General features: G+C 34.1%; 1 protein-coding gene across 2 annotated transcripts in view; it reads right to left on the reverse strand.

The window, feature by feature from the left end:
- The window catches only part of Hap40 (Huntingtin-associated protein 40 kDa), a 181,678-nt gene that overhangs the window by 103,529 nt on the left and 54,841 nt on the right, over nt 1-23,308 (reverse strand). For both annotated transcript variants that reach the window (XM_090404771.1, XM_090404780.1), the window contains exons 4-5: nt 13,838-14,129; nt 6,133-6,190 (exon numbers count right to left, since the gene is read on the reverse strand). In XM_090404771.1, the coding sequence (XP_090260897.1) occupies nt 6,133-6,190; nt 13,838-14,129 (350 nt within the window). The remainder of the gene's footprint in view (nt 1-6,132; nt 6,191-13,837; nt 14,130-23,308) is intronic.

Below are 23,308 nucleotides of genomic sequence, written 5' to 3' on the forward strand. Positions count from 1 at the left end.
TCTACAGCTATCAAGAAGAAACATAGAGTGATCAGCTTAGAAGATAAGTTGCATATGATAAATAAGTATGAAGCAGGCATAACCAAAGCCAAAATTGCAAGAGAGTACAGTCTAAATGAATCAACTGTTCGCCATATTTTAGACCATGCTGCAAACTCTAGGGCTTCGATCTAGGACTAAAAGAAATTGAAAAAGGTGATGTTCAGGATCTGCTTCAGTCACATGATAAGGAGCTGGATGATGAAGACCTAATTAACCTGAAGAGAGAATGTGCTTATGATGCTCAAATCGATGATAATGACAAACAAATTGACTTGGCACCGAAGGAATTTACCCTCAAAGAAATGGATGAAATGTTTAGAATTGCTAAAAATTTTAAAGAAAAAAAATCTTGAACAGCGATCCTAATCTCGAGCGATCACTGAAAGTTTGTCAGGAAATTGAAAATTCCATCTGTTGCTACCTAATTTTATACGAAGAAAAAAGAAAGAAAAAATCCCACCAGACAACTCTACAACAATTTTTATTCAAGAAAGAATAACTGTATGTACTTCTTATATATAAATAAAGATTAAAGAATAATCTTGTTTTTCTTAATGAACCTTCATTTTTTACTTAACACGTTTAGCACAATTCTTTTTTACTTGATATATAAAATTTAATTAATAGATTTGAAAAATCCTTGGCATTGATCACCCAATTCACACGCATTATTTATCCCAATTATAGCAGATTCGATTATTGTGGTATTTTTCGTGGCAACCATAACCGCGATAATCGAGGTATTCCTGTAATATAATTCTTATGCTTTGGGTTTTTAATTTGGTGATTAAAGAAAGATACAAATTTGAAAGAAACCGACTAGTTTCACCACAGATTACTTGTGGCTTTTCAGGGTAAAAACATATAAATGTATGGTAATCCAAAACATGAATTAACAAGAAATGCTGGTAGGAACTGTTGTAATAATAAATAGTAGAAAAACACACAGTCAGTGAAGGGTGGCATGTCATTCATTTTCTAGCAAGGATTGCAGATAATTTAAAATTTGGCATATGAAGAGCTCTAATAAAATATTTTCAAATGTCACTCAGAATCAGTCTATGATCTTGTTGAGCAAGCCATATGAAAAAATAGCAATAGTGGATTCTTTTATTTGATGAGAGAGGAAGTTTTTCTCTAGATAAGGAATGAATTCCAATGGATGTCATGATGTGTGTGGAAAGAACAATAAACTAAACCCGATCTTTCTTCTCTATCATGAATCACATCACTGAGGTATTTCCTTTTTCTAATTTCAAAAGTTTTAAGTCCGATATGTAGGAAAGGCCAAAGAAATAAGGACTTCTGTAAACAACCCCAGGATGTTTGTAGAAGAAGGCTATTGTCTTTGGGAGAGTGAAGGCCTTGGACTTGTAAGGTGATAGTTTGAATGACACTCTAATGTTATGAGATTTGAAGATATTGAAAGACTACCAATGTAAGGAATTGAAACTGAGTCACTTCAGCACATATCAGACTGAAGAGTAGAACTGGAGAATGGTATGTTTGGGAGCAATTTCCTTGAATATCTATTTAGGATGAACTGGTCAAGCAGAAGTTGTAATTTTATTTCTCCTGTCTTCATCTTTTCAGATACAGATGGCACATTTTTTTTGAGAGAATGAGCAATTCCTATATTTCGTGAGGGATGGTAAAGAGCAGATGAATGGAGATAATGTCCAGCATGAGTCAGGTTATGGCAAATGTCTGGTGAAAACATTTTTCCGATGTTTTTGAAATAAAGTAACTCAAAATGGGTAATTTTCTTTCATTTTCAACTTCCAAACTAAATTTTATTTTTTGGTAGAATGAACTGAGAGATTAGAAATTGATTTAAATCAGCATTGCCTCATCATCCAGATGATGAGGATGTCATCCACGTATTTCTATCCAGATGAACATCTTTATGTAAAACACAGTAATTACTAATCCATTATGAATACAATAGGTTTGCTTTTTCTCCAAATTTCCCAAACATTTCTGATATTAATTTCTTATTTTATTTAGATCTTCAATTATGGCCTCAGTGTCCAATTCCTATTTTGATATTTGTCCACATCACTCTACTTGAAACTGCCTGTCATTCAAGATGGCATCTAACCATCAAGTTTAGTGTTGAATACCACAGCCATTTCGTTCTTTCTTTCCCTGATCATTATTAAATTATATAATGTATACGAGTTATTTCTTGGCAATATCTTTTAGTCTTCATTGCTTCACATTGCGTTTAGTCTTCTTTGTCTCCCTAACACCAATTTTGTCAGCAAGTAATTGCCTAATTTCTCTGGCAGTCCCACTTCTTTACTGTTGAAACTTCTCTTAGCTGTTCACTTCAATAAAACAGAAGGAATTTTGCTTAACCAGGCCATGCTAGCATAAGTGGTTAATGTACCCACTGTCCAACCCAGCCTGGCTGGCCGTGTGGTTAGTGTATCCAGTCTCCAGCCAAAAGGCTGTGGGTTCGAATCCTGCCATGGATGTTTGTGATAGTCTGCGAAAATACTAGTGGTGGTGGTGGTGGGCGGTAGATGGCGTTGGTGTATGCAGTTCGTTAGTGGCTCTGAATGGTGGAAACAGAGAACTGTAGAGTAGGTTCCCTCCCCTGGTGAGTCTTTGGACTCCCTGGAGGTGTCAGGTAATGATAATAATAAGAGATAATAATAATAATTTGATCCTACCTCTAGGATCAAATCCTGTCATTTGCTGAAGGCCTGAAGTGACTTGAAAGAGTTCCATGTTTAGTCTCCAGAGTGGGGGCTAGGTAGTTTCTAAACTAGGTAAAGAAATAACTTAAAAATATTTTTAATAAAAAATCCTCAACCCACCCACAGTGATAATGTAGTGCGGAAGCAGGCCAAGGTGGGGGGGGGGGGGGTAAAAGTTTAGAAACTTTCATGGGCAACGGAAAAACATTCAAACCCATGGATACAACTTGGCTGGCTAAGTCCAAAACTGCCAGCCTATCCTCATTCATTCAGTAACCTGATAAGTAACATATATCGATCACTGAATTAGAAACTCTTATTTAATATCACGTTGGACCTCCTTCAGCTCAAATAACAGCACATATGGTTTGGAACAGATTCCATAAAGTGTGGAATTGCATTTACATTTACAACATACCAGGTGCTCACCGGAGAGTCCTTTAACTGGCTCAGATTGGACAGAAGAGGACTTTGCTCCCAGATCTTTTTTTCTAACATGTCCTATATATATATTCTCAATGGGATTCAGATCCAATCTTTGTGGTAGCCAGAAAAGATGGCAGAAGTCGTCATCATGCTCACTGAACAATTCTTCTGAAATGGACAGTAGCATTGTCATCCATGAAACAACCATCAGCTGTTGAATAAAAAAGTCAGCATTGTAGAATGATGAGGATCGGCAACAACGTTCAGATATTCCTTGGAGGACACCCAACCTTCAGGGTGTCAGAGAGATTGAATGACTATACTCTTTTAAGATAAGGAGATATCTAGTGTAGACTTATTTTAGAAAGCCTTGGATCCAGTTATTTTTGTACTTATGTATGTAAATTTTATTTAAATGTATATAATATTTTAGTTTTATTAAATTTATACAGTAAACCCTCAATTTAACGGACAAAATTTCCAGTCCATATGTCACGTGAAAATTAACACCCTGTTAATTTTAAAATGCTTAAACCAAGATTTGCTTATAATTAAATTAATAGGTTATTTTTTGTTATTAATTTCCTGTTATTTTTAACAAATTTTGGCAAATAGTTCATATGTTGGAAAAACACTAGTAATTTAGCCGACATAAATGAGTCACCGCTCATAAAGCATGTTCAGTGAATGATTAGGACGTGATCACACCAATCGCACTGTAATTGGTTCTTTTGTCGCGTGGCATGACTTTCTGCGGCAGTTTTATTACACACATTTTCGCAATTTTAGGGAGTTAATTATATAAAAAAAGCAGAATTCAAAAGTTCTAAAATAACTTAGTTTTTCAAAGCAGGATTACCTAAACCAAGCGCCTCAACATCGAACATTAACTTCATATTAACTTATCTAAAAGTGTGAAAATTGTGTTAAAAATTGTGTGTAAAACAATTTTTTTGTTATTATAGTGCTAATATTGATAAAATTGCAGTATAACGTTACATATATTTTTAATTTAAAAAATTCGCGATTTAACGGACTTTCAATATAACAGACATTCCTTAGCCCCTATTAGTCCATTAAATTGAGGCTTTACTGTATAATTTTTATTTGGTCTTGAATCAGTGATTTTCTGAATTCTAAAAGAAATGGAGTTAAAGTCATTGCACCAATTGGAATGAACTCTTGTGTAATCACTTAACACTCAGAGTAAAACAATCTCTTTACAGAGATGAATAATGAAAAATGATAAATAAATAGCAATGGCACAGCTGACAGATTTTTTTAAAATAACTGGAACAGCTGATTACATAGAAGAATAAAAATAAACAGTGAGTTATGGATCATGAACAGCCTTCATTAAATGCTTTTGTCAACTGCTGCACTCAGAAAGTTCTGTTTACCCATACAAGACTTTTCAAACGACAGTGATCTCGTTCCTGACAGGCTGTCTTAGGAACAGAGTTATGCCTCTTAGACAAGCAATGTGGGTTATTTTTCCAATGATTAAAAACCCAGGATATCTCACCTTTTGAGAAACCAGTCAACTCTATTGTTTTCACAATCTCCAGCCAGACAGGCACTCACAATAAGCCCTTTATCAAACTCTGAAAGATCCTTTGATTTTCCTATTGTGATCAACACGACCAGCAGTATTCTTAAATAGTTGCTTAGAACAAGTGGTAATGAACATGACTGAGTATTTTGCTTATACGCTACATAAGTAACATTTATATACATCTGCATAAAGGTTTCTAATTCAGTGGTCAGTACATGTAGATACCTACTAACAGGGTATACCATGAGAAGATGAGAACTGGGTATTTTGTCAAAAGCCCTGGTTGGTTCTCTATATTTCTTAAATGCTATTGGCAGGTCTCCTCTCGGTTATCTAATTTTGACCCTTAAGTGACCCCATAACAAGCATTTTATTTTCTAAAATTTTTTGAATTTGTTTAAATAAATTTAATTGGAGGATATACAAGTCAGGGACAGCAAAAGAAATGATGGAATGAGATGGGACAGGCCACTGAGCCTAAATTCCTGAAAGAATGATGATGACATAATGATAGCTATTGCCGACATGGTTGGCTGATTAATAGTACTTCTTACTATTCAATCAACAGGATGCGAGTTCAAAACTAAGCGTAGACAGTGATATTTATCTTTACGGTGGTAGACGAATTTTAATGCATACAGTGAGACCACAACCCTTCTTACTAGAAGTCTGAAGTAGCTCGAAAAAGCTCCATGTTTGATCTGTAAAGCAAAGTTAATAGATTTTCTCTCTCTTTCCTTTGATCTACTCAATGAAGTAATGCACACAATAGCCATCAACTTTTTGTGGGTAGGATTTGCATAAAAACAAAAACAAGTAGAATACCCAAAATTTTGGGTATTTCTAATTATTATTTCTAATATTTAAATATTAGAAAATATTTTTAAATATTATTTCTAATGCATGATAGTGAGTGGGAAGAGAGAAATAACCATCTTTGATTACTTCGATAATTACCTAAATTATACTTGCAAGAAATTATATTCTTGTTTAATATTTTACCTAAGTTTAAGCAAAAATAAAATTTAAATAACCATCTTGAGTGCTCGTTTTTTGCTGATAGGGAATAATTTATGTTAAATGGCCATAGAATGATACAACTTCTTGTACAAAGTGATCTCATTAGCTGAGTGCATACAATCTATGATGGTCACAATCAATTACAATTTTAACGTCATTATTGATAGATTTTGAATAGAAACATATCATCCCCACAATGCCAAAATTTTAATAACAGATTATGAGATGCAACTGAGTGGAGGATCAGAAAGAGACCATGTTCAGCTACTTCAATCATTTGCTTGTAGATACCCTAACGTAGACTGGTGAAGGAAACTTAATAATCACACCTATCCTTCTGACCCTCTCTCCTCCCCAAGATACATAGCATTGTAAAATTTTTACCTGTTTCTATCTTGCAAGAGGTAACAAGATCCAAAGCATTCAAATAATCCAATGTACACTGCAAAAAATAAGAAAATCTTATTATCATTTTAAAATTTTCTTAATGAAACACACAGTAATACGATCGAATGATTCTTAAGTAACACCATGCATATCACTAAGAATATATATTCTAAAATTGTAATATAAATAAATAAAAATAAAGAAAAATTGTATTATAAATATATTCGATATTTTCCTTGTATGAATCCAGATTTTGTAATGCCTTCAAAATATCATTAATTTGACTTCACCACTTAATTTAATATTTTGAAGTCTAAGTTTCAAGGGTTTCTTTGCTAAAAACTTTCTAAATTATTAATTCAAATTAAACAAACACATGTAAAATACAAATCAGTGCATTATGCATATCACTTAATCAGCCTACTGGTCATCAATGTGTGTGTGTATACGCATGCACACACACATACACACATAATGCCTAAAAATTAAAACAATGGACTTTATCTGGTAAGTCATATGTTATGACTTTCTCAATTATTTTTCAATATTTCATTGTGGTTCTTGTTCTGATGCTCCAGTGATAAAACAGGAGAAGGGGAGGATAGATGAAATATTAAACAAAATAAATATCAGTGATTCTAGCAGGAAAGAGGATGAGCATACATTTTTTAATAATATCAATTATTGTGCATATCAGTGATTTTGGCAGAAAAGAGGAGGAACATACATTTTTTAATAATATCAATTATTCTAAAGTGTACATTGCAGTGACAGAACAGTAAAGGGTGGGTGAGATGAAACAATATCAGTGATTCTTGAAGAAAGAGGCTGATATATAATTGTTTTTACTTCATATTCTTCTTATCAAGGATTATGCATTTGCCTGTTCTGATTTCATTAGTCTTTCTATCTTGCAAGAAGTCTTCCTCTCTCTCATTTTCCTTCTGGTTTACATTTATCCACTTCGTTTGGTCACCAACATCTTTCCATCTCCCTATATAAATTTATGCTTCCATTTCACTCTATAATTCTTGATCTTTTCATTAACAAGATCCTATAAATACCTAGTTCTCTGATGTCTTCATTATTTATAATGATCCAATTTCTTCCATCTGTTAAATATTCTTAAAATCTCATTGCTGATGCCGGTATTCTACTTTGATTTTTTTTTAACAGTCCATATTTCTGAACCATATAACACAGTGGGACATAGCCATTACTTTATAAAATTTAAGTTGGGTTTCTCATCTTTTTTTTTTCTTTTTTTATTGTTTCCTTTTAACTGTTCCACCAATTTTCTGAAATATATTTATTTTGTCATCTATATCTTTGTCTTTTAGATATGTTATTAAGCAATGTATGTAATTAAATTACATCATCTGTTCTATCTTGTGATATTTTATCTTCTAGGACTATTTTAGATCTAGGACTGCCTTTAAACGTGATTTTTACTATTATCAATATTTATTTTTATCTTCTAGAATAGTCCTAGAAGAATATTTTTATCTTCTAGGACTGCCTTTAAATGCCATGATTTTAACTATTATCAATTATGGTTAGTAAACATTTATTTTTATCTTCTAGAATAGTCCTAGAAGAATATTTTTATCTTCTAGGACTGCCTTTAAATGCTATGATTTTTACTATTATCAATTACGGTTCAGTAAACATTTTGTAATACGACAATAATAATAAGAAAATATACTGACTACTATAAATTATTTTTGTATACATAACACAAATATCAGTAAGTAACTATATCCATCACAGAGAAAACACACCTTTTTTTTTTCTTACAAGTTAGAAGAAACATTCTTTTTTTCTGTTGGGTAAATAAGTTGAAATTTAAAAAATATTTCCATATAAAGGGTGACCTAGAAGATTTCAGACTTTTACTTTATATAACATTTCCACCATCATCATAAATTCTTGATATGGTTCTTCAAAAGTGCATAGGATATTGTGTTTGTACCGCATAATAAGTCTACATTATTATTAGGTTTCAATCAACAATCTTTTTCCAAATCAATCTTATCTGGAAGGTCTCCAATGCTGTCATATCTTCTATTCTGGCCTTCTAATGCATAACTAACTGCATCAATCTGCCATGTTCTTCTTCTGGATTTTTTCCATACACAAGCCACAAACTCTCAATTTGATAAGCTTAAAACTGCTGACAATAGAGGAGAAGCTAAGATCTTTTAACAAAGATATTGTATGTCAAATGCTAAATATTTCCATGAGAGCAATCTAAATGCTTACTTCTTCAGCTACTTAAATACTGCAGTTTATAAACAAATTATGTCAAGTTCTAGAATAGGAAATTCTATGCCTAAACCCAATAGAAAATGCAATCCCCATTTCCATAACTTTAACTGGCTGTCTGCCCAGACAGTATACACTCTAAACAAAAATGTCTTTGCAACCTGCTGCTGTCAGCATCATTTTGTTCACATGGCATGGAATAAAAGTAACTAATTAAATTGTATTAAGTTGAAATGAGTTAGAATAATTGGAGTGGAGACATTAGAAAAATTACTAAATAAGTGTGATTTGTCATATAATTTGTTTTTATAGTACATTCAAAAATTGACTGTAAATAATAACCTCCCTATCTTTACTTGTCAATGTGCTCTTCAACATCCAAGTAATCCTCTGAGCTATTTTGGCAACTCTTGCAATATATCCTCTGAATTTCAAATCTATCCCCCCCCCCAGATCTCTCATCATCATCAAATTCCTGACATGTACCCTTAAGGGGTGTACAGGATATGATAGTACTACATGAAAAACTTACATCATTACTAACTTCTTATCTACAATTTTCCTCCAAATCAGTCTGTTACTTGTCAAGACTCCAACATTATCAGATCTTATATTTCTATCGTCTAAGGCACTTTGTACCGTATCAATCCACCTATATCTTGGTCTTCCTCTGGGTCATTTTCCTTCCAACCTGGCAGAGAACACTTGTTTTGCTAATCTTTCCTCTCCCATTCTATTTAAGTGACCATACCACCTGAGATTAACTCTGCTAACGCATTCCTGGATGCTGACAATGTCAAGTTCTTTCCTAATATCCTTGTTTTTAATATGATATTGCCATTGATGCCATCTATTCATGCCTCTAATCTTTCTCAGGACTCTCATATCTGTGATCTCTAGTCTTTGGTCAAGTGTTTTACTTCTGACCCAGCTCTCAAAAGATGAATCATAGAAGATAAAACCACAACTCTACTGTTGGTGGACTGCAACAAGAACCTGAGCTTTATACTCAGGCTATTTTGAAGATCACAACAGATGCAAAACCACCATCTGCAAATCCAAATCTGACCTTTTAAGGACCATTAACTGAAAACTTCTCCAAATGAAGTCATGCCATCTAGTCATTTGATCACTGGATGCAAATTATACTTACCTTTGCTTCAACCTCTCTATCATACAAATGGCAAAACGTTTACAGCATCTAAAGATAAAGCTGATCTCCTAGCATCCCTCTTTTCTTCCAACTCCTGCAGAGATGACCAAAGTAAACTGTATCATATCATACCAGAAACTGAGCACCATGTCTCCAGTGGCTTTTTTTGGCAAAACGACATCAGAATAGCATCTCACCAACTGTATTCAAATGCTATGCTCCTGAGCTAGCACCTGTCCTATATCATCTCTACAATCTTACTGACAGTGAGTTTTATCTACCTTTTATGGAAAAGGTTAGGCAATGCTTGCTTCCATGCCCTGGGATAAATACCAGCTGAATATCAGATTGTAGAGATGATATAGAACAGGTGCTAGTTCAAGAGCACAGTATTTGAATACATTTGGTGAGATGCTATTCTGATGTCTTTTTGGCATAAAAGTCACAGGAGACTTGGTACCCAGTTTCTGGTATGGTATGATGAAGTTTACTTTGGTCATCTCTGCAGGAGTTGGAAGAAAAGAGGGATGCCAGGAGATCAGTTTTTATCTTTAGATGCTGTAAAAGTTTTGCCATTTGTATGATAGAGAGAGAAGTGGAAGCAAAGGTAAGTATAATTTGCATCCAGCGATCAAATGACCAGAAGGCATCATTGACTGATCATCACCACCAGTCAATTTTCTTCACAAAAAGACATCAGAATAGCATCTCACAGTTGGCTGATGTCTTTTTGGCACAAAAGCCACAGGAGACTTGGTGCTCAGTTTCTGGTATGGTATGATGAAGTTTACTTTGGTCATCTCTGCAGGAGTTGGAAGAAAAGAGGGATGCCAGGAGATTTGTATGATAGAGAGAAGTGGAAGCAAAGGTAAGTATAATTTGCATCCAGCGATCAAATGACCAGAAGGCATCATCGACTGATAATTACCACCAGAATCCTCTCTAAAATAATGGAGAAAGTCATCAACAGTCAATTTTCTTCACTACTAGATAGTTATCAGTTCATCATTGACCACCAAGTATAGATTCCAAAAATTTAGATCAATGGCTGATCTATTAGCCTACAATCTTAAACCAATAGAAAGGTTCAGAGAAACATGCAGTTCATGCATGCTCATGACATTTCTAGAGCTTTTGATCGTATCTGTTTTGAGGCATGCTTAGTTGCATCCTTTTAGTCTACTTGCCACCTTCTATAAATGGGTAGCCTCCTTGGTCATTCACTTTGCACTATTCACCATGGTAGGATGTTCCTCTCTCTTCGAGCCTTCACCACCAACACAGGAGTACCTCTGTTCTAGCACCTACCCTCTTTCCCCTATAAGGGGAAAAAGAGTAGGTGCTAGAATAGAGGACTCTCCATCACCACTAATCCTACCTACAGCTTTGTTGATGATAGTACACTCCTTGTTCATCCTATTCAATTGATAATTTCTCTTGCAAAAAGCAAGATAAAGGTATCTCCAGTTCTTCTCCTGGCATATGACATCAAATGTTTTCTCAGCCACTAATAAACTAGGCATTCTTTTCTGGAGACAACCCATTTTCACTCATCCAGCTAGTAATCCATACAAATCTAAAATCTGTCCATCCTTAAAATACTGTTCACATTTGGGGTGGTACATATACATCTCATGAAAAATCCTTGATATGTCCCTGAAGAGAGCTTTTCAGCTCATAGATGATCGCATGCTCTCTGACTCATTTCACCTTCTAAAAGATGACTGTTTCAGCTCTCTATATTTTCTACGAGTATGTTTTATGGACCCAGGCCTGCTGAACTGACATTAATCATTCTTCTACTTTCTGTTGCATTTGTTACAGCAAAAGCAACAGCTGTCCAACGTCACTTTTCAGTCCAATTACAAACACATCAAACCTGCTCCTACTTTTATTCTTTATCCCATCTACTTCTGGAACAGTCTTTTTCATGAAGTGTTTCTTAATAACTATGAACTCTTGAATAAAAATGTCAACAAACTGTTTTCCCAACTCTCACCTATATTTCAACAACCCTTTTTTCCTAACTCCCACACACACAGCACTGATACATGAGGCATGCTTAGTTGCATTCTTTTAGTCTACTTGCCACCTTCTATAAATGGGTAGCCTCCTTGGTCATTCAATGCATACTTGATAAAAGACATTAAAAATAAATAAAAAGAAGACATCAAATACCAGAGAAAGGTGGCTGCAATAGATGATATTTGACCAGAATGCTCAAATATGGAAGTATAAAGTTTTATTGTAGCTGCACTGCATAATTCAGAAGGTATAGTCAGAATGCCAAATCCCAGATGAATGGAGGAAAGCGCTCAAAAAATAAAAAATAAACTGATCATGAGAATTAAAGAATAAGTTCTCTAGTGAGTGTCCTAGATAAGATTTATGCAAGTGTATCTAAGAGGAGGCTAAGAAAAATTATGGAAGAAAAACTTAGAGAAGTATCAAGATTCATATTTAAGTCTTACGTCTAGCTCTCTGGAAAAGGCATGTGATAATGTTATATAATAGGTGTTTTGTTCACAAAACACCTATTATATAGTGTAAATGGGACATTATACCACACAACATATAGTCTATATTTGAGTAGTAAATAAGCAATTAGAATTGAAGGAAATACAAGAAAATAATTTGATGTAAAATGAGATGTAAGATAAGGGTGCACACTATTTCCACTATTATTCTTCATCAATATATGGATCACATTATGAAGGAAGGTGGCATTAGGCCTGATATCAAAATTGGATATGTTAATCTCAGCTCTTTATTTTATGGATATGATGTTATATGTTTAAATAAAACTAAAATATAAATCTCCAGGATTCCATTCCTTAAGTAGACTAAATAACTGCTGTAACAAATGTGGTATAAAAATCAGCAATAAAATGAAAAAGACTATGACAATATGCATTAATACTGAAGACATCAACTGCATCCTGAACGGAGAAGCTACAGGACAAGTGAAACATTTTATCTATTTAAACACAATTTTTAGTGAACACGGCATATTTAACATGAAATAATTGAATGAAATAATTATTTAATATTGAAATATAAGCAAAGCTGGTAATGGGGAAGATCATATTAAAAATGAAGATATTAGGAATGAACTTAATGCTGTTAGTGATGAGTAATGTGTGTGAGCAGAGCTATTTGAGATGGTGTGATCACTAAAACAAAATGAAGAAAGAAAGGTCAACAAAACAGATGTTTGATATCAGGATACCTCAGAAAAAGACTAGAGGAAGACCAAGATCTAGATGGACTGATGCAGTAAGATATGCCTCAGAAAAATGAAATATAATACGATCTGACAATACTGATGTCTGACAGGAGGAAAGTTGATAGAAAGCACACCACATGAAGGTATACATATCATGAATTTGATGACACACATATGAAACACTAGCATGTTTGTGACTGAAGAATATTCTGAAATTAGTGATAAATAAAATGACAGATGTTAATATATGTGGTCAAAACAAAATGCTATCACATGTCGACTTGAGTACAGTTTACTGCTTGAACATGTTTTATTTGTTTGAAAGTTTATTTTTCACTTGGTTAGACTATAATAAATAAACTTTCAACATCTTTTTCTAAATCCAGAGTAATTTAATAAAAAAGTGGCACACCGTTTGGCAACTCCTATAGGTAAAGATGACCTGCCATTGCTTCTGCCTGGTATCTCCACCTCTGGGCCTGGCTCCCATTGAAGAGACCTCAATAAAGGTCGAAACTAGTCTAGGTAGTGGCCCTTCCCTTAATGCATAACATTATACATATCTGTAAGGATATGTGTTTTGCATTATGGGAGATACTGAGATAGGAGTGATGTTAGCTTGCTCCACCTTTGCTGCGAGTTTCCCGGTGTTGTACTACCTTACCCCAGTCCTGAAGATATTTTCAGATGCAAACTTTGTTTGCTCACACTTGGATAAAGGATTAAACTAAATTTATTATTATGTTTTATTTTTGTGTTTAAAACATTTAAATGTTTTTTCAACAGCTTACATAAATAGTTTAGACATATTTTGTTATATCTGGTAAATTCGTTGTGTAAAGAGGTTTGTGAAAAATCCTTATGATCAAAAAATTGGATATAATTTTTTTTTTTTTTTTTTTAAATCTGCTTAGCAAACTTGGGCATAGCAAGTTATTTGAATGCAAACTCATTCGAGAAGTTTCAATTGGTAGATCTGTTATTATTTATGTTCTTATTCAAATATTCATATCACTAATTAATAAACTTGATAAATGATCTAAATTACACACACAGACCTGATTTTGCAATTCAGCAGCTCTCTGAAAATGAGGAATAGCTTCAGCTGTTTTTCCTAAGCTTCGCAGAGCCTGTCCTACTTCCAAACATAGGGCTGCTGCAAGAGAAGGTTGTTTTTGTTCAAGATATACTTTAACAGCATGATTGTAGCAACTAATTGAAGCATTTAAGTGCTCATTGAAGCCTGGACAGTGCAACTGGTGATTCAATTTTTCTGCTTCCAGGAACAGCTGTGCTGCTTGCACCAATGCTTGTGTTTCTCCAACTGAGTTTCCTAGGTTATGTTCACATCTAGAATAGGATACAAAAACTATGAGCAAATAAATTAAAATTAAAATACTCTTCAGTTTATTCTTAAAAACTAAGCATTATTTTATTGGAGGCAACAGCCAAAAATTATACAGCCTAAAATGCAAAATTACAGTTAGAACCAAAATAAACAGCACTGGGAGAGGGGGACAGGGAAAAGAGGAAAAAGGAGTACCAGTTCATGCTCAAGGAACAATCTCCAGAAGAGAAAATATCTGATGTTATGCACTATCACAAATGCAACCAGTCAGTAACTTACAAGTGTCGAAGAGAAAAAATTTAAAAAAAAGAGGGAGAAAAAGGTAATGAAAGCTAGTAGTTCCAATTATAGACCAGTCGTGGAAACATATAATAAATTTAGTTTAATCCTTTATCCAAGTGTAAGCAAACAAAGTTTGCACCTAAAGTATCTTCAGGACTGAGGCAACTCGTTGTAAAGGTGAACTAAGCTCTCATCACTCCTTGTCTTAGTATCTCCCATAATGCAAAGCACATCTCCTTGCAAACATGTATAATGCTATGCATTAAGGGAAGGGCCACTACCCAAACCGGTTTTGACCTTTATTGAGGTCTTGTCAGTAGAAGCCAGACCCAGAGGTGGTGATACTAAGGTGGAAGTAATGGAGAAGTCATATTTACCTATACGAGTTGCCAAAAGGTATCTCACCTTATTATGAAATTACTCTGGATTAGAGAAAGATGTTGGAAGTTTTTTCCCACTTGGTTAGACTACAATAAATTTAGTTTAATCCTTTATCCAAGTGTAAGCAAACAAAGTTTGCACCTGAAGTATCTTCAGGACTGAGGCAACTCATGGTAAAGGTGGACTAAGCTAAGAAAACCGGTCTGGGTAGTGGCCCTTCCCTTAATGCATAGCATTATACATGTCTGCAAGGAGATGTGCTTTGCATTATGGGAGATACAAGTGATGAGAGCTTAGTTCACCTTTACCATGAATTACCTCAGTCCTGAAGATACTTCAGGCGCAAACTTTGTTTGCTTACACTTGGATAAAGGATTAAACTAAATTTATTGTAGTCTAACCAAGTGGGGAAAAACTTCCAAGTCATGGAAACGGTTCATTAAAAGCAATGTTTACCTCTCTCTCTCTCTCTCTCTGATAAAACGGTACTTTATCAATAAAGTACTGTTTTCTGGTAACTGCTAACAATGTCTCTCCACCACCACCACTGCAAACACATTCTGATTGCCATGTTATTTTATGTGAAGCAGAGTGAAAAAAAGAATCACATTTGTTTTAATCATTTTAATAAAGCAATTAACAAAAATATATTATGGGAGAAAGCTTTTTGGGGGGTTTGGGGAGATCAAAAATGAATATTGAATAAAATATACCATCAGCATAGAGCATCAGTTCCCAACTGGCGGTATGCGTACCCCCGAGGTACGTGCTGTTTCATTCAGGGCTACACGAAAAATAATCAGTAGTGGCAGAAAAACCACATTTCCACTATTTTAAAACAAGGGTACAATTTATAGAAATAGGTTTAAAAGGGATACACAAGTGGAAAAAGGTTGGAAACCACTGGCATAGAGGATAACTGTAAATTATTGGCTTCTCCAGAGAGTAAAAGGACTTATCAACAAAGAGTGTGCTTTTAGTCACTCAGAGCTAAATATCTTCTCTCTCTCTCTCTCTCTCTCTGAATACATTAACAGAAAATACACTCACAACATCTTCTCATAGTATGTGATGAGTTTGTTCAATATCCTGCTACTGAACAAACTCATCATATGCCATGAGAAGATCATCCTTCCTGGCCACACCATTAGTCAGTCAGCTTCCACAGGTGACCCTGAATTTCACTCTCTCCCTGTTATACGCTGCAAAATCACACTTGTATCTGTACAGTCCTTTACTGTTGACTTGTATGTTTCAATGTATTATCACCTCTCCTGTCTATTCCTCAAACTCTGAAGACTACATTCCTTCAGTTTCTACTCATATGTGCAATTCCATAGGCCAGTTATCATCTTGATTACTCAGATGGAACATTTCAACTGCTTCCCTATCTCTTTGGAACTGAGGTAACCATATCTGCTAAGCAGTTCAACTGCAGTCAGTTAACATGTCATTTATCTGATGCCATGGGTTAACCACCTTAGCAATATGGCCCCTAAACTTTATTCATTCTCTATCCACTGTAACCCATAAGTCTCTAATTTCACTTACTAAATTAAATCCAATAATTAAGAATGGAGGATACTTAAGTGAAAATTTTATTTTATACAATTTTAGATCAAGTATTAAGTGCACTGCCAGTGTGAAATTCAAATTAAACAAGTACAAGTAACTAAACAGTTCTAATTCAACAATGAGAATACATGCGCTACATGTAAATGACAGAGAGAGAGAGAGAGATACACTCTCGAGTACTTTTAAGGTGCTAATGACTTTTTTAAATAAGTTATATATAAAACTATTGACTATGGCATGAAGGAAGAAGAACAAATTCTCATAAGAGGAATAACTTTAGTCAATCATTTCTACTCAGATTGGGCTGATGAAGTAAGGTTTTTTCCAGCACAATCATTTTATAAGACTGTATAGAACAGCTTTTGTGGGACACAAGTCTGTTCAAAGAGATCCAAAGTGGTGAAGATGGGACTGTTCACAATAAGTACAGATTATTTCAGCTCATGGAACCTAAGACAGTCAAAATATTCATCACAATGAACAGCTGCAGACCTGTCAGTGTGGTCAAAATAAGAACGCTGGCCACAATAGGGTAGGTTGAAGGCAGAAGTTTATTCTCTATAGAGTCTAGAAAGGAAGAAAGTTTACTATGAGTCCATCAGACCAATGGAAGTTGGGGGATTCTGTCAGAAACATCCTTGACATAAGGAACAGCAATGCAGATACTGACTTCCTGAAGGGAGATGACAGGAAACTCCATAACCATTAATGACCCTTGTTAACAAATGACTTGGATGAAGCTGTAAGGCAATAAGATGGTTTTAATAAAATTAATTCTCATTCTTTGATTCTATATGCATGATTTTTCATATTTTGGAGACATTTAATGTCTCCAAAATCAGATGGATCTTGCAATCAATAGCATCTTGTAAAAAAAAAAAAAAAAAAAAAAAAAAAAAAAAAAAAAAAAAACATTGTGAAAGGAAGGAACTTTGTTGGAGGTTATGTAGCTTTGAACAAATGCTGCTTAACCTCTAGAACTATGAGATTCAATTAAGTTAAAAATTAAAGTATGAGTTGTGTCAAAACAGGAAAGCCACATGAAACCACTGTGTTCTTCGATATGCCTTGAAATTATAATGTCACTGTTAAAGAGATCGAGATCACGCACAGTTAAGAAAAGCAATCTATCACTGTCATGTTATATATATAATAAGGAATTGTCAAAAGTTGTCTCCATATTTAATTTTTCACTGGAAAATGATCCCTAAGAATGAGATCATCCCCAAAAATGTTGGCACACATACACAAAAAAATGGATGGATTACAGCTGAGCCAATGCAAACTTAGCTAGAGGTCATTGAACAGATGTCCAGGATCTCATGTAACCTACCTGGTAAATCATTCTTGATACATTTGGCAGATGTTTATTCAGGCAGTTAAATAAACTCATTAAAAAGCATTGTAACCTCCTGGTTGTTACTCCTGGTAACATGTAAACTGCAATCCCTGAACATTTCTATCAACAAACCATTTTAAGAATCATTTGAGGAAGGAATATGATCCTATAGTTGTAAAAAAACATTCATTTGACACTTAGTAAGATAAAGAAAGTGCCTACATTAAAACTTGCAGATTGGGTGTCAGCTGCTTGAAAAGATCAAAAACATTAGTGAAGCATTCATTAATAAATGCTGTATCAGCACGTAACAGATGGCACAGAGGGCAATGTTTTGTGGGTAAATGTAGGCATCAACAAATCCGAGTGGAAAAGTAATTCAGAAGAATCAGACCTCTGAATGCAAATTTTGAACCTTCAATAGTGATACTATAGAAAAACATAGTATTATATGTAAGTATATTGTGGATGGGGAGCTATTTTTTACTTTTCTTTCTTATGCACGCAATCCTATCAGTTACCTTTAGTAAATCACTTCCTCACTTCTGAGTGGTCTAAATTTTAACTCAAAATAAACTCACCTGAAATTAAACTACAAATCTGACATGTATACAGATTCATATCCCAGGATATTGCATAAATAAATAAATAAATAAATAAATAAAAATAAAACTTCTAATGCCTTTCATTCTCCAAAGGAAGCAGATGAGGTCATTTTAGCCCTCATTTTTGGAGACCGAGGAGAGACAATCTCTGCCCTCAACCAATCAGAGATAGCTGGCCCAAACTATCAATGATATTAAATGGCACCTGGTGAAGAGAATATAAGAAACACCTACAGCCATCTTGTGGTCCATAATCCTAACACAATATATTACTGCCTGAAACAGCATGGGTTCTATGGTCAATTTTCTTGAGTTGATGGGATAAAAAACCCACTTGCCTGTACCAGAGATAGACTAATTCAGAAACCAGTCAAAGAAAGCCTTAGAAAAAGTTCCTCTAGTTGGTGACAGGGCTACACATATAACTTATCTTCTAAATTAACCCATTAATCATTTAACTCATTAAGAGGCTATGTCTTCAGATACATCCTTATTACCAAAAGACAAAATATTTCTGATGTCACCAAGCATTCAGCTCTTCAGAAGAAAGAAACAAAACACAGCTGGACTCCAGTCTTCAATATATGAAGATTCGATTGAAGATTAGAAAAATTAGAGAACATCTCTCCTTTAAATGAGAGATTAGTATGAAGTTTATTGTAGTTATTAATCCAAATAGGATTTATTTAATGAAAACTGCAAGGAAGTTTATTGCTCTCTAATTCAAATGGGGCCAGTAATGTTTTAATGTTTTATTTAGGCCTCTCAGTCTGAAAAAGCAATTTCAAGCTGTTGATATAGTTTAGTTATTTCTTCAGTGAAGTATGAAACTTTCATATAAAATGTAAATTTGGAGCAGATGAAACTGTTGATATGGTTTTAGTAATTTCAGTGAAGTATGCCTTGACTTTCACACAGAAAGTGAATTAAGTTGAACTGTTCTGAATGACGATATATTAATATCTCTGTAATGAGAATTTACCAATTTGCTTATTCCGTTAAAGAGACTGTTTTTACACTTAGTGTTAAGTAAATTTTACAAGCGTTCAATTCAGTTAGTGCAATCACTTTTAAGCTTCATTCCTTTGAGAATCCAAGGAATGATTGATCAAGACCAAATAAATAAAATAATATATATATTTAATGAAACTAAAAACTATATACATGTTAATATAATTAAATTAATATCTCTAAAACTATTTAGATCAAAGGCCTTTGAAATAAAAACTCTACTTTTTCAGATCTTTATTTTTAGTGGATAAATTCATTCTCTCATTGACTCATTCTATTAATGCTTTGTTTAACAAGTACACTCAGGTCTCTTTTTATGCGGATTTGAAGTTACGCACTGCATAACTTCAAAACTTATGTATAGTACGCTCACAGATACGAGACCTTTCAACACTTCTGTGCATGTCAACAGAAGGAGAACCCATTCCGATAATAGGGTAATCCAGTGTTTCCTAAACTTTTCCTATGATGGAACACTTCACAAATCCTGAAATTTTCATGGAACACCTTGCTTATTTTGTAATGTATCAATTAATAATTATTTGTTAATTTAGCTGATTTTTTATTAATAATTAATAACTGATCAGTAATTGTTAATTAATAATTAATTAAATTTGGTCCAAAGGAGGGAAAAAACCACCAAAGAAAAGCAATTTCTTTGGAAATGAAAATTGCAATTTTAGATCACTTAGCAAAAGGAGAGGGATCTAGGGCAATTGGTAAACATTTTAATTTAGGCGAATGTACTATAAGAGCAATTAAAAAGAATGAAGTCACAATAAGAAAATCTGTCATTTCTGGCACAAAACTAAGTGCCAAATTATCACCGTACTCAAGAGATGCTTTATTAGAGTGCTTGTAATTTGGATTAAGAATTAACTCAAAGAAGAATTCTATAAGTGGTTATTTAATTAAACAAAAAGATCTTCGGTTTTATGAACAGATAAAGCAACTGGCGCTGTCTACTTCCGCTTCCCAGGCTGAGAAAGAATTTTTGACTAGCAAAGGATGGTTAACCGGGAAATTCTTTTAAAAAGGAATGCACTTCATAACGTGAAGATTACAGGCGAGGTTGCAGCAGCAGCTGAAGCAGCCGCCAAAAATTTTCAAGAGAAGTTAGCCAAAATTATTGAAGATGGTGGATATTGTCCCGATCAAGGATAATTAACGCTGACAAAACAGGATTATTTTGGAAGAAAATGACTAGTCGAACTTACATCGCAAAGTCCGAGAAAAAAGCAAGTGGATTTAAAGCAAGCAAAGATCGAGTAACGTTGTTACTTTGTAGCAATGCATCAGGAGATCGAATGTTGAAACCCCTCCTAATAAATCGATTTCTAAGACCACATGCTCTAAAAGTCAAAGATCTAAAACAGCTGCCAGTACATTGATGGCTAATACAAAGGCCTGGGTAACAACTGCTGTATTTACTGAATGGTTCAATAATTGCTTTGTACCAGAAGTGGAAATATATATGAAGCATAAAGCTCTCGATTTTAAAGTTTTATTAATTGTTGACAATGCACCAAGTCATCCGCATTTAGAACAATCAAATGTGCAGGTAGTGTTTTTTTTTTTTTATATCCAATACAACAAGCATTATTCAGCCATTACATCAAAGCATAATTGCTACTTTTAAAAAATATTATGTTAAGCAGACTTTTCAATTTATATTGGATAAACTAGAAAATGAATCATTAACAGTAACTGAGGTTTGGAAAAACAATTCTATTTTGGACTGCTTAAATCATGTTGCATCTGCTATCACTGAAATAAGACCACAAACTTTAAATGCCTGCTGGAAAGCTGCTTGGCCTGGATGTGTTGCAAACAGTGCAACCATGCAAAAATCTACATTATCAGCTGAAATCAGTATTTTGGCACAGGAAATTGGTGAATAAGGTTTTGATACATTTAGCCAGAACGATGTAGACGAATTGCTTGTGGATAATGCCTTGAGTAACGATGATATTATTGGATATCGATTAACTTTAGATATCGTCGAAGATCCAGAAAACGATAGTGAAGCGGAAGAAAAACCAGCCCCACTCACTACAAATATAATTCGAGAAGGTCTTGAACTATGCAATAAATTGGAAAATCATTTTCTTGTAAATGACACAAATTCTGAACGAGTCTTTAAATTCTAATGTGAGCTGAAGAACTGTATGTCTGGATATTGCGAGCTGAATAAAAAAATTAGTGAAATCATCATCGCAAAGTTTAATCACTGATTATATATGTCAGAAGAAAAAAATCAGCACAGAACGAAGGTGAAGCTAATTCTATTTGTGAAGAACCATTGCTTTACCATACAGATCTGATGTGCTGACTATCTCTTCTGTTGACGAAAGTGATTTTGCACCAGTTTGCAAACATTGCCAAATATTGTCTAATAGCGATGATAATCCTGATGACAAAATGTTAAAAAAAAAAGTTACTTTTCAATAAAATTAAATGAATAAAGCTTTAAAACAAACTTAGGCATTCTAATTTTTTCTGAATTTTCATAAACTTTTTTTAATGTGATTTTAGGTTTATTTTAATTCATTGCTTCTGTTTTATGCGGTTTTAGAAAATTATGGAACGTATCCCTAATTTTTCAATGTAAGTTAGGCCTTTTTTTGTGTGATTTTTTATATGCAGTTTTCTGTGGAATGTATCTAACGCATAAAAAGCGACCCGACTGTACTTAATCAGTCTACTGGACTGAACATTTTGTTTTTTGTAACAAATTTCTACAAAAAATAAATGTTTATTTAGAGTCATTTCTTTATCAGGCCTATTCTCAAAATATAAAACTTCTTAACTTCCATGGGACTATGCAATGTTTCCTTATTTGGCATATGTTGTTCCATTCCTCCTGACTGTTTCACTGAGTATAAATATTCTTACTGCAGGTAGTTTAATTACAAGGAGCACAAATCATAAATTCTTTTCCAGAGGGGACTTCAAACAAACAAACAAAAAAAAAAAAAACAGTATCTTTTACTACTTTACAAACAAACACGTATCAGAATCGAGTTTTTCGTTAAAGCCACTTTACAGTTTCAAATATTTCTGATTATATTACTTCCAATAAAATAATTAAATATCACTAGTGTCCTTGAGACAGAAGACGAAATTTTCCATTTTTGTGTTTTCTCGAATGTTGACATAGAACATCTACTTATATTTCCTTTCATTTACTATTCAGTTGTTTGCAGTCTAACTTTTCTGGTCAAAGGACTCACTTTACTAAGATTCCCATTTTGAAATCCTCTATTAACCATGCAACTGGCCAAGACGTCTATAGACGTTAAAGTTATCATGAATGCGAAGTGCATATTAAAATTGTAATACCATTTTAAGTGATCAGTATACACTTTTTGCATAGTGACACGTGCAGAAATTTCTAATGATTTGGAATTAGCCACCCACCCTTTGCAAATCCTAACTTCATTCCATTTTTTTTTTTTCAACGGCTCTTCTATTGTATCAATATATTTCATGTATTCTAGCATTTTATTGGAGATTGGATGCAGAGTTTTTAATGGATTAAATAATCAAAGTGGATATTAGATCCATCATTATTTCAAAGCCGAATGTACAAACTATGAAAGTTTCATAAGGTAAGTTGATCAGAGAGCTTACAAAAATACGCTCCCTGACATTCACCACGAGTTGCCTTAGCGTGGACTACTTAAGACATAGGCACCACCCAAGTGTCTATGCAAGTCTTACGTAGTCCATACTAAGGCAACTCGTGGTGAATTTGAAGGAATGCAGAGAACCGACCAGGGCTTCTGATCTAATGTCCAATCCTCACCGTCTCATGGTGCACCCTGTTGGGTATCTACCTGGATACTGAACGAACGAGGATGGGCTGGCAATTTGGGATTTAGCCGAGCAAATTGTATTCTTATTGGTTAAGCCAAAATAAAAAATGATGGTACAACATGATAAAATTTCATGCTGGCTGGGGCGTGGCCCGGTTAAACAAGGTCCC

The sequence above is a fragment of the Typopeltis vanoorti genome, chromosome 2 (genome assembly GCF_054136105.1).
Source record: "Typopeltis vanoorti isolate ZY-2024b chromosome 2, IOZ_Tvanoo_1.0, whole genome shotgun sequence".
Classification (NCBI taxonomy): domain Eukaryota; kingdom Metazoa; phylum Arthropoda; class Arachnida; order Uropygi; family Thelyphonidae; genus Typopeltis; species Typopeltis vanoorti.